This window comes from Danio aesculapii, chromosome 19 (assembly GCF_903798145.1).
Source record: "Danio aesculapii chromosome 19, fDanAes4.1, whole genome shotgun sequence".
In the NCBI taxonomy this organism is placed as follows: Eukaryota; Metazoa; Chordata; class Actinopteri; order Cypriniformes; family Danionidae; genus Danio; species Danio aesculapii.
The window spans coordinates 45094274-45107921 of record NC_079453.1 but is presented as its reverse complement, the minus strand read 5'-3'; the positions used below and the strand labels follow the sequence as shown (position 1 = coordinate 45107921).

General features: G+C 36.9%; 2 protein-coding genes across 2 annotated transcripts in view; both read right to left on the bottom strand.

The window, feature by feature from the left end:
- The window catches only part of arpp21 (cAMP-regulated phosphoprotein, 21), a 164859-nt gene that overhangs the window by 129023 nt on the left and 22188 nt on the right, over positions 1 to 13648 (bottom strand). The gene's annotated exons all lie outside the window — the stretch shown is intronic.
- ubp1 (upstream binding protein 1) overlaps positions 1 to 13648 on the bottom strand; it is a 51016-nt gene that overhangs the window by 26960 nt on the left and 10408 nt on the right. The window contains exons 2-5 of the mRNA XM_056479697.1: positions 8383 to 8534; positions 3501 to 3574; positions 2817 to 2922; positions 769 to 875 (exon numbers count right to left, since the gene is read on the bottom strand). Of these exons, the coding sequence (XP_056335672.1) occupies positions 769 to 875; positions 2817 to 2922; positions 3501 to 3574; positions 8383 to 8534 (439 nt within the window). The remainder of the gene's footprint in view (positions 1 to 768; positions 876 to 2816; positions 2923 to 3500; positions 3575 to 8382; positions 8535 to 13648) is intronic.

Here is a 13648-nt window from a genome sequence, read left to right as displayed (position 1 = left end):
GTGGATCTTGTCACAAAATGCGGCGAAAAGTCCTACATGACGGTGATAGTTTTATTGCGGTGTTTACCTCAATATTGCCACTAATATATGCATACGCCACATGTCTTAATTCCATTTCTGTTTAGTTCAGTTATGACTTTAGTCAGATTAAGGTCCTCAAAAATCACTGTTTACATGGTAGACTCTAATAGAGTATTGTCTTAATCGTATTAAAGTATTGTTGCCCATGTAAACATACTCAATGTTCGACTCAACCACACCATCAGGGCTCTGCGATCTTGGCTTTGCGAAGCAGCATTTTCTGTATGTACATAGATCAAAAGCAAGTATGCTATGGCTCATGCTTATTGACAGAGGAGGATGATTTACGGATAGTCGTGTCAGGAAACCGACCACAGATTAGCATGTTGTCCTCACAAAAACAGGCTCAGCCATCACACTGAATCAGATAAGCTATGTATTTACGTTTCAATGCAATTAATACTACGCACTTTAAACGCAGCAAGTAATATGTGAATGATGTTTGCACATGCATTATAATTATGACTCGTGGGAGGGGTGAGAGTGAAACTAGACAAACTTGGAGGGGGGGGGGGGTCCTAAAACTTAAAAACCCCTGATCTAATGCACCAAGTTATTAAACATTATGTCTGCTACTCTATAAGCTATTTCAAACTTGAAACTGGAGTGTTTTTAATCTTATCTTAAAACCACAACAGATTTGGGATTGGGATTACACTCAGGATTGAGTGTAAATCTGTAGTGTACCTGCACAAACACAGAGGCCCGTTTGGAGAGATCCCACAGGAACTCTGCAGCGTTGAGCTGTGAAGGATGAGCTTGAGGATCAGTTATGCCCACCGACATGGGGATATCTGAAACAAACACAGTACACACGCAGTAAACTCCCTCTGCTTTGGCTTTAAGCTACACCAAGGCTGCACAATATTGGAATAACCTGACATCGTCATATGTTGCTGTTTTCTGATGTATATTGCATGTCTTTAACCCTTGTGTGCTGTTGAAGACGTTTTCATCCACTCCAGGCTGATTTTGAGGCTTAATTTGGCCACATTTTTTCTGTTTCAGCAAATTGAATGATGCATATTTTGATGCATATATTTGGGAAAATGCTTTGAAAGTAAAAAAAAAAAGTCAACGGTATATACTCGGGGCAAATTGACTACTCTTTCATTATGTTGGGGCTGTTTTTGCCCGATTGACATCCATTATAAGCAAATGTTTTGATTGCAAAGTCATGACACCAGATAATCATGCATTAATTCTTGATTGTTGCTGGTTTCTTCTTTTGGGAAGAGGTACAATTTGTCATTTTTACTGTTGATCATCAGTTACAGCGCAAAATAAAGCTTAAATTCGGCCTTCTATATGGAGTATAGTGTATGCGTGACACCTTTGCACACTTATATGTCTGAGAAAATCTAAATAAGCAACTCAGCTCTCTGAACATAGCAAGTGTATTTATAACCACACAATATAATCTGCTGTTTTACTTCATAAAACTCCATATGGAAGCTGAAACCTTTTGTGCACAGGCCTATCTAAAGGGTTTATGCTGCCGGCTGAATGTAAAATGTATTTTTTAATTAATACCATGTCAGCAACCAAGGCTATTTTCATGACAGGACCATTTCAATAATAAACACAATATTAAAAACAACAGATGAATACATTCATTAAATAAGATTTCTAGTGTTAATACATGATAAGAATCCACATTGTTTTCCTGGTGTCACTTTGCTAAAAATGTCCTTAAGAGAGTTCATTTCTGGGGCAGCATGGAGGCGCAGTGGGTAGCACAATAGCCTCACAGCAAGAAGGTCGCTGGTTTGAGCCCCGGCTGGGTCAGTTGGCGTTTCTGTGTGGAGTTTGCACGTTCTCCCCATGTTGGCATGGGTTTCCTCCAGGTGCTCCGGTTTCCAACACATGCAGTACAGGTGAATTGGGTAAGCTAAATTATCCGTAGTGCATGTTTGTGAATGAGTGTGTATGGATGTTTCCCAGTGATGGGTTGCAGCTGGAAGGGCATCCACTGCGTAAAAATATATGCTGGATAAATTGGCGGTTCATTTCGCTGTGGCGACCCCAGATTAATAAAGGGACTAAGCTGAAAATCTGGAATAATTAAAATCAGGACAGTCCAGTAAAATGTGTATTACAGTAAGGGAAGTTGTGCAGCACAAACATTGAGTGGGGTCTTCATCTTTAAGCAAAAAGGCATGGGCTAATCTTGTATGTCCAATATGACATCTGGTAAAAAAACACTTGATCAAATCTAGTCTTAAAATGTCTTAAAATTCAGTTTGAGATTTCAGGTTGGATTTCATACAGTTTATTATTTTCCAATGCATCCCACTCGTCTTGCCACTTATTTAAAATGTAAATGTTTATAAAAGGTCTCATCTCTGAAAGAGGAATTCGGCATTTGTTCACCACTTGCTTCAAAGTGTCTTTAGCAGCGGCATCAGCTCTGCTGCCAACTGATGATCAACAGTATAAATGACACATTTGACCCTTCTCCCAACAGGGAAAACCACCAACAATCAAGAATGCATGAATATACGCTGTCATGGCTTTGGAATCAAAAAACGTGGTTATAATTGAAGTCAATGGGGCAAAAACAGCCAGAAACATAACGAACGGGTAGTCAATTTGAACATTGCACAAGAGTTAATAACTCTGTCTGGAACATTACAATGTCAATGGCAAAACGATATATTGTGCAGCCTTGTGTAACACCTGATGAAGAAAATGATGGCATGAAAACTAGAATAATCTCATCAACAGGCTCTCACCGATATCAAGGAGACGATCGCCAGGCCGATTCCACTTCCAGCCCTCCAGCTGCTGGTGCTCCATGTACTGAAGCCTTCGATCGTGGAAAACCACCCTAACTATACTCTATTATTCACCCCAAACCAAACACACACACAAACACAAGAGCATCAGGACACACAGCCTTCTGACTCAATCTACCAGCACAGGAAAATCAGATCTGCTTCATGTTTGGAGTCTGATGTCAATTTGATGATCTAAAAAGACTGCACTGTGTTGTTGTTGCACTCGAAAACAGACACACAGGAAGACTTTATTGTGATGAATTATCCGCTGTGTGATTTATTAAGATTTTCATCTGTTTGTAATGATTTTTAATTCTTTTTAATCTTTTTTATTTTCTTGTTTCTTTTATTCTTGTTCATGTAAAGCACTTCGAATGACCAAATGTGCTAAATAAATAAACTTGCCTTGCCTTAAAAAAATCATTAAAACTTCAGAGCCGAGGTTCGTACCTAATTGCCATTTCTGTATACTGTTACACCCTCAGTTGATTCCATACATTGATTTTTATTTTATTTTCAATCCATTTTACTGTTATAAAGCAGGCAATCACTTTCAGAGCAAAATATTTATATACATTTGAGCCATTCTGCAATATTCACACCACATACTGCAGTGATAAAACACACACGAGCTCTCACCTTCACAGTCTTGTTGAGTTCAGGCATCTCCCCTTTTTTCCTGTTGTCAAGCATTCGGATTTCATAAGACTGGCCTGAAGGAGAGAGGAGGTGGTGTGTGTTACAACCTCTTTGATGTTAGTCTAGGGTAAAAGTAATAACATTTAAACGGTGTGGTATTTTCACAAGTGTTGGGTTCAAGCAACGAGACAAACAACAAACTGCCAACAATAGTGATTTAATATACAAAGAAAGTGAAACCAGAATGCCCAAATATATTTACAAAAATAAGAAATATTTACAATTATAAAGTAGCAAATGAAACAAAGTATCAAACAAAATTAGGTCAACTCAAGAGTAAAGGGGACGCTAGTGAAGCCAAAATCAAAGAAATAAATATAACAAAACAATTCTACCTCATAAACAAACCCCTTACCTACCTAGAAGCATGAAAAAGAGAAAAGAAAAATCTTCAGCGTCAAGCGCCATAAACTTACCTATACTTAACTAAGAATACAAAAATATAAATACACAAATGGCGTTCACTTCTTACCTGGTGTTTTAACAATGAATTGACTACGTGTTTGCAGAATGGAAGTCGTACAACATCTTCCTATCCACCTTACTCTGAGGACAAAGTCAACTCTTAATACAAACTCTTGAATTTTTTTTGCCAGGTAAGAGCTGGGCCCAAAACTAACAAACAAACAATCAAAATTAAGATGTACCAAAATAACAAAGTAGTTCAAAAATGGGCAGAAATAATAATAAATAATTTTATCCAAACGAAAGTGAAGAAAAACTCCTAACACTTATATTAAGGCCTTGAAATATAAAAAACCAACAACACTATTTTAATACTTTGTTTAACAGTAAAAAGAGCTGAAAAATACCAGAGCAGTGACAATTACATTATTATTTAAATGTGTGCTGTGCTCTTTACTCTCAATAACTAAATAGGGGCGTAACAATATTCAAAGCAAACCCAAAAACTGCTTATTAACTTAATTTTGTAGTTATTAATGAGAATTAAATACAGCATTTTAGTGACATTTTAAACACTATAGTTTGGCTTGTCGGCTGGTGTAATATGCTTTTTAATGCACTAAAACATTTCCTAATATTATTTTTAATTGCTTACTACAATATTTATTACTAAACTAAAACATGAACTAAAGTATTTATTTACAAATATGTATTTAAACTGCAGGATTTATATGACACTTTTATAAATAACGTTATGAGATTAGTCTTTTGAATCAAAACTTATTTTAAATAAATAAATGTTGGGAAAAACATATTTTAGATGTAGAATTATATAAAACATTTTTTAGAATTGTTTAGAACAGAGCTATTCAATTGGCGGCCCGCGGGCCACATGCGGCCCAGAATCAACCTCCGAGCAGCCCAGCCCGTGGTTCCGCCCACAGATAATAAATTAATATATATTATTCATAAATTGTTATTTAATATATTATATTATTATATTAATATAAATATAAAGTATTTATTATGTCTATGGTTTTGCCAAAAACGCAAATTCCTACGTAAATTACGTAGCCTGCAACACGCAAACAATGCAGAGCGTGCCCGATTGGAAGTGGTGTGCCTGAGCACGGTTCACTCGGGCTCAGGCGCAGCACACTTGTAGGGTGCAAAGCGTACCTGAGCCCGAAACTGAAGACGAGACGTGATTTTTAAGGGCCTGTTTCATATATATTTATGAATCATGCTTACTGTTCAATGAACGCAAACTGTTGTAGATTATTAAAGATGCAAACCCCTCACTGCACCACAGCTGCAGCTTTAGCAAACCTTCTAATTCCGGCAGTATGAGGACTTTATGATTGTTTATGAGCGTCAAAAGTGGCTGATCTGTTCGGCGAAATATTTGACTGCGCGTCACTGCATCCTAAACCACTAAAATGATATAACGGTATAAAGAAATCTTGACTGTGCTGAGCGGGAGCGCTTCTTAAACTGAATAGCGCATCAATGACGTAAGCGTGCTCAGGCCCGAATGCAACGTGAGTGCGGGCCGTCGGGGGAGACGGGAGGGGGGACAAGCGTGCTTCAGCCCAGTTCAAGGCAACTGTACATCGTGTGAGTACACCTTCAGATTCTGTTAATTCAGCTCTTTTTGTATGCACCTTTTGCTCTGCAAACTGACCAAAGTTAAAAGAGAAACAACGAATAAACCGTATGTTTTTCAATAAATTTGTTTGTGTTGGTTTTAAAATTTGTCCATATGAGCTGCTTTGCCGCTAAAATGACTGGCCCAGCTAAGCTTCTTGGTTTGACAATCTGGCCCAACTAAATTTGTAATTGAATAGCCCTGGTTTAGAATAATTTTATCATCAATTAGAACAGCTCTCTGCCAGCCATAAAATACATAAATAAAAAATAATTAAATAAATTAACAAAATCTGTTAAAATTGTCGGTTTTTAAAGAGTTTTAAAGTTTAAATAGTTAAACTTTTAATTTCCTTTGGTCTTAGTACACAATTTAACAGAAAATCAAGCTTTAAATAGGAAAATTATCGAAACCATTTGGTCATTTTCAAGATGCTAATGGTCTAATCCGATTCAATGATCTATGCTAAGCTACGCTAATAATTTTCCTGCCAGACCCAATGATCAGCTATATAGATTAAAAAAAAAAGACAAAACTCAACTGTTTACTCTAATGCTGTGTTCACACTAGACGTGAATGAAACGTCAAGCACAAGTGATTTACGTGTGAAGTCAATGGAAAGATGCTAATAGATATCCTGCAGCGCGAATGACACAATTCAAACGAATGAAGCAGCACGAGTTGAGCATTTTGCGTGTTTGACAATCTGGAAAATCTGAACTTCAGCTGACATTCGCGCCATGTTAACCAATCATTAGCTTGCTCTTGTAAGGGTGTGATTTTGACATAGCGCCTGTTGTTGGTGTCCCGAGAGGAAATCCTTATGCAGACACTGGACAACAGCTCATCAAACTGGGCTCTGCTTAGTCATAAGCACTGCTGAAAGCCTTCATCATCCAGGTATAGTTTCTGGAGGAGTTCACAGAGCTGGGTGCACCTCAAAGTATCTAGAGCAGGGTTATTCAATTAGTTTGTCATGGGGACCAGTTCATGAAAAGCAACCCAAATGAGGGGCCGGAGAGAGATGACTTGAAATATAAGTGATGACATAACAGCAATATAAGAGCCCATATGCTGTATTTTTGCTCCTTAAGAGACCCACGTTGGCTTTTTCTACATTAAAACATTAATATATTGTATTTTGAAACTACATAATATCAGTGCATTATACAATGTGGCTTTTTAACAAACATATTTAAATCTTGTATTACGAAGCACAACAAAATCAGTGTATTGATCAAGTAGGCTTCCTCTACATTCAGACACATTCGTATGTTATGTTTTAAACTGCGTAACAATTATAGATGCAACGATTATAGACTTTGGTTGTACGATTGTAGCCTGATAAATAATCATGGTTTCATGGTTATCACGATTATTATGCATTTATTAAATTCAAAACACTACTAGTTTAGAATGATCTAATCACATGAAAACTACTTATATCTTAAAGTGTTGTTTATTACTGCTCAGCAACCAAATAATACAGCACAACATATTAATAAAACACAAACAATAGTCTATTTCTCTCTTTGGACTTTAAAATAAATGAAAAAGTTTTTAATTTAAACATGAGTGATAATTTTACAATCAAAATAAATGACAGAACAGTGAATAAATGCATAAGAATAAATAAAAAATAGTATTTTTCTAATCCTAATTTAAGCTTTATTTTAGCTAAGAATTTAAATGAACTGTTGGTATTGTCTGCGTTCATACATACATAATCATTTTAATCATTTGTAATAATTCGTCTAACATATCTTTTGTTTACATTGCACTGAAAGCCACGCACAACTTTCACTGCTACAGCGCGAGATAATTTCTACTGTGTGCGTCGGTCTGCTTGCGAGCCTTGTGCACACTGCTCCCAACTTGCGTGCGGAAAAGACGCAATATGTGAACGGCCTGTTGCTATAGCTAATCCAATGTGCGTGCGTATTAGCCTCGGTATAAGCTCGGAACTTTAAACTAGCATACAGTTGACATAACTTTGTTTAGTTACAGCAGTTTTGTTCTGTGCAACAGAAACACGGCGTTGAGAAGCCTTTACGATTCATTAACCTTAATGAGTTAAAGTGCGGTTAATAGTGAAATCGGCTAATCATTGCATCTCTATTAACGATATTAGTGCATTGTACAAAAGGCCTTTTCTACAAACACATCCACAAGTTTTCGGCTGCTCGCACCACTTGTTTAATGTCAAGTGACTCACTCTCTGCGCAGCCTTTAACTGCAGCTTGTGCTGTATTGAACAGACACACGTCACTTCATAAATATAGCAACCGTTTTTCGACTGAACTAAATTTATTTTTGATGTCTTGGTCACTATTTGGAGGGCCAGAACAAATGGCCTCGGGGGCCGGATTCGGCCCGCAGGGCGCTAATTGAATAGCCTTGATCTAGAGGATTCAGACATGGCGCCGAACAAAATTACGCTGTTTTCAGCCTACCTAAAGCACAGCTATTCACTCAATAAAATCCATGTTAGCCATTCAGCAATGAAACTAGAGTCACCGGGCAGACAGAAGCCCTGCCTGTTACGTGAAACCGCGTCTATACTGAAGTGAATTTGATGGCAAATTAAGCTAATTTGATGCGCGAGTGAAGCGAGTAAACTCAAAATGTTCATGCGTCTATTAGTGTTGAACAGCCCCATTTATTCGCGTGTGCCACGTCTGGTGTAAACACAGCATCAGGAAGCTGTAAAATGAGCCTATTCCCAAAAAAGGTGGAGCGTTCCTCTTTAATCGCCCTCTAAAAGCATACCTTGGTTCAGGTAGGTGAGCGTCTCCTCGTGCAGTTTAACAGCAGGTGAAGTGGCAGCGCACATCACGTACTGAAATGGAGGATTCTTGGTGTCGGACTCCACAGGAACGCTCACATCTTCCTGCTTAAAGATGGGCAGAGCCAACACATCACTGAGAAACAAAGACAGACACACAGAGAAACTGAGGTTATGAAATGAACCACAGACCACCGCCATCAGCATGGAAATGGTTGTCATGGAAACAGGTATATAAGCACCTGCCACCTATAGACACCTTAAAAACCACACGTCACATGACAAGCTTGTGCACACCGCAAAGCCACAGACGTATAGAGACATGTCTCAGATGACTACTGAAGTAATAACTAAGAATAAAGGGGAAGTCGCAGATCTACGGATTTGGAAATTATGATTATTATTATTATTATTATTATATAGCAGTTAAAAAATGAAATTTCTTTAAAGGAAGCATCAATGTGATCAGAAATTAAGGAAATATTGTTCTTTTTAAATTCTCTTCATCAAAAAATCCTAAAAAAAACTGCTTTAAAACATTTCTTGAACAGTAAATCAACATTTTATATAATGTTGATTTACTAAATAATTATGTGGGAGTGAAAAGTGAAGTAATGATGACAAAAAATTAGCTTAGAGTTAAAATCACTCAAAAAATATATTTTAAACTGCTATTTATAATGTATATATTTCACAATATTATTGTTTACAGCATTTTTGATCAAATAAATGTTGCCCTGCTAGATTGCAAATGCCTCTGTTTTTTAAAAAATGTAATATAGTTTGTTTCACAATTTTAAGCTTTTTCCCAGGAATTTAAATCATATATTATACATTTTAGTGCATTGTTGACAAAAAATTGTATCTCAATCCTTTTTTGGGATGTGTTTGATGATGATAAATAAACTTTGAGAGTAATTTTTGTGCTGGTAATTTGGCTTATTTATGCCTGCTACGGACAAACAAATGACAGTACAAATTGCTCGTTCAAATGATTCCTCTGCCCCGCCCTCATCCCAGCAGCAACCCGCTCGCGAAAAATACACACTTAGGCCCTGTTTACACTAATACGTCTTAGTTTTACAATGGCATTTTAGAACGAAAACGCACGTCCACACTGGAGTTTCACTTGGCATTTCTGAAAAGCCCTCCTTCCACATTATGCCGCTGAAAACACACATCATGTGACCACACACAAAAAAAACAACCACACACACAAACACCCTAGTGAACAGTGCACGTCAGACAGTTTATCAAGGATGTACCGCATCAGCTCCAACTGATCTATCCTGGAGGCTTTATCTACTGGACATTATTAGTCTGGAATACACCACAGCCAAAATAGATGGTGTCAGTAAAAAAAACTACAATTTTGGTCAAATATGAGAGAGACTATCATTTATGTTTCAATCTTAATTTTGTACTTGTTATTACAATATTGTTATTTTTTATTTTAGTTTTATTATACATATTTTGTTGGGGGGATCTCGGGCTTTGTTCAAAATCAAAATGTTCAATAATAAAAAAAATAATCAAAAAAAAAAAAAAAAGGATGTACCGCGTCTCACTATAGTTGTTAAACGTGATAATTAATCCTGTCTCTATCTAACGACTCTTCGGTCTTTTGAATCTATCAGGTAACGTGTCACAGCATCAGTACACTGCTTTCATTTTCTACTTTCACGCTTGCACTTAGTAATTTTAGTGAAAACCTCAGATACTGTTGGTTGTGCACTTTTTTTATCAACTAAGTTTGTCGACGCTATTATAACGACACAGATCACTCTGCCTATTCATGCCAGAGTCTCGCGGAAAAAGTGATTGACAGGTGGTAATTTGTGTGAACTTATCTTTATTTAAGTATGATTTGGTTATGGCCATGTGGGTCAGGTAGTTGAAATGGTAGGCAACAAATAATTAATTAATTACGAATTAATTAATTATTCATAAATAATTAATTCACCGCTGCCTACGACGACGATGCCATCGTCCATCGTGATGTTTCATATTTGACATCGTACGATGCCAAATTGGTCAACATCGCCCAACCCTAGTATGTATGGAACTTGAATGCACTACATCCGCCATTTTATCGTTATCATGTACCAGTGTCAGTTGCGGCGCTTTACTCTCATCCATGAATTCGCACACATGATGTTCTACTCCAATAAAATTTACAAATATTTTCATTGACCAGTGGTAAAAACATTTAACCATCTACAAGCATCGATTAACACAACAAAGAAAGAGATACGCTTTATCCGAATGCTTTTAAAATCCATATACAGTCACAGGCCACAAAAACACATACAAATGATGGAATAACACAGCATCTATCAGACGCACACTTCAGAATCTCGCTGGAAGTAGTAGGTCATCCGTGTACTTCTCGCCTACTGTTTTTCAAATTCTATGAATTCAGACATACTACTTGGCTCGCATACTGTTTTAACGTACTATATAGTGTGGAAGTAAGCAATTTCAGACACAGCAACTGTCTTTTTGATTGAATCATTAAATCACGAACTCAAATGATTCATCCAAAAACCGATTCAGGAACAAAACACTGCAGTGTTGCTTTGAGACACACACATGATGTTCGACTCTAATTAAAATGTGCAGATATTTTCATTGACCAGTGGTGAAAACATTTAACATGTCAAAATGTAACTTTTTAAATTCAATAATCACTTTTAATAATATACTCGCACACTACTTTTTTTATTCTAAAAGGCAGAATCAATTGAAAATTTGGTGTTTTTGTTAGACTTTTACAAATTGAGTGATTTACACACTAATGTCAGCGCGCACATCATTAAATATGATCATAGATGATAAACATTATGGCTGTCCGATACAGGAAAAATCAAACATTGCTATTTTTTTTTTATTCTGCAATGAATATTACGATAAAAATCCAATTTTACCAGATGACTTGAATATCTCTATTTGGAAAGAATGAATCATTTGATTCAGTAGGGATGATTCAGTAGGGGAGTGCATCTGAAACAATATAATAAACCATCTACAAGCATCGATAAACACAACAAAGACAGAGATCCGTTTTATCCGAATGCTTTTAAAATCTTTTACAGTCACAGGGCTCAAAAACACATACAAATGATGAGATAACACAGCATCTATCAGACGCACACTTCAGAATCTCGCTGGAAGTAGTAGGTCATCCGTGTACTTCTCGCCTACTGTTTTTCAAATTCTATGAATTCAGACATACTACTTGGCTCGCATACTGTTTTAACGTACTATATAGTGTGGAAGTAAGCAATTTCAGACACAGCAACTGTCTTTTTAAATGAATCATTAAATCACGAACTCAAATGATTCATCCAAAAACCGATTCAGGAACAAAACACTGCAGTGTTGCTTTGACACACACATGCTGTTCGACTACAATTAAAATGTGCAGATATTTTCATTGACCAGTGGTGAAAACATTTAACATGTCAAAATGTAACTTTTTAAATTCAATAATCACTTTTAATAATATACTCGCACACTACTTTTTTTATTCTAAAAGGCAGAATCAATTGAAAATGAGGTGTTTTTGTTAGACTTTTACCAATTGAGTGATTTACACACTAATGTCAGCGCGCACATCATTAAATATGATCATAGATAATAAACATTATGGCTGTCCGATACAGGAAAAATCAAACATCGCTATTTTTTTTTTATTCTGCAATGAATATTGTGATAAAAATCCAATTTCACCAGATGACTTGAATATCTCTATTTGGAAAGAATGAATCATTTGATTCAGTAGGGATGATTCAGTAGGGGAGTGCATCTGAAACAATATAATAAACCATCTACAAGCATCGATAAACACAACAAAGACAGAGATACGCTTTATCCGAATGCTTTTAAAATCCATATACAGTCACAGGGCTCAAAAACACATACAAATGATGAGATAACACAGCAACTATCAGACGCACACTTCAGAATCTCGCCGGAAGTAGTAGGTCATCCGTGTACTTCTCGTCTACTGTTTTTCGAATTCTATGAATTCAGACATACTACTCGGCTCGCGTACTGTTTTAACGTACTATATAGTGTGGAAGTAAGCAATTTCAGACACAGCAACTGTCTTTTTGAATGAATCATTAAATCACGAACTCAAATGATTCATCCAAAAACCGATTCAGGAACAAAACACTGCAGTGTTGCTTTGACACACACACATGATGTTCGACTCCAATTAAAATGTGCAGATATTTTCATTGACCAGCGGTGAAAACATTTAACATGTCAAAATGTAACTTGTAGTTTGTTAAACTGTTTTAAAATCAATAATCACTTTTAAAAAGATACTCGCACACTACTTTTTTGATTCTAAAAGGCAGAATCAATTGAAAATGAGGTGTTTGTGTTAGTCTTTTACAAATTGAGTGATTTACACAATAATGTCAGCGCGCACATCATTAAATATGATAAACATTATGGCTGTCCGATACAGGAAAAATCAAACATTGCTATTTTTTTTTTTATTCTGCAATGAAAATTGTGATAAGAATCCAATTTCACCAGATGACTTGAATATCTCTATTTGGAAAGAATGAATCATTTGTTTCAGTAGGGATGATTCAGTAGGGATGATTCAGTAGGGGAGTGGATCTGAAACAGCATACACTTAGTGCACCACTTAGCGGGCTTCCACACAGGTTCTGCATCTTGTTTATATACACTGAACAGCAGCTACGCTAATTATTTTCTTTATTCTCCATTTCCACCTGGGGATACTCTTCCCGAGGCCCTCAGACTATGCAGAGTCACTGATTCGATCCAAGACCAACGACGAGATGATCCCAAGGTTTCCATATCCTGGACCAGGCCGTATCCTGAGCAGCTACTGTGATGGTCATGGAAGAGTGGAGAACATGAGACTGATTCCTGTGACGCTCCAGAGACAGACGAGTCTTCGCTGAGGCCAGCTTCCAGCCTCCGCCACTGAGACTGCAGCTCTGCACAAGACGTTTGGCCAGCGGAGAAATTAAAATGGTCATGCCCAACTGAGCCTGGTTTCTCTCAAGGTTTTTTTTTCTTCTTCACTTTCGCCATTAGTGAAGTTTTTTTCCCTCTCCGCTGTCGCCACTGGCTTGCATGGTTCGGGATCTGTAGAGCTGCGCAACGTTGGATTTTCTCTTCAATATTTGGACTCTCAGTAGTGATTATTAAACCACACTGAACTGAGCTAAACTGAACTGAACTTAAACACTACAAACTGAA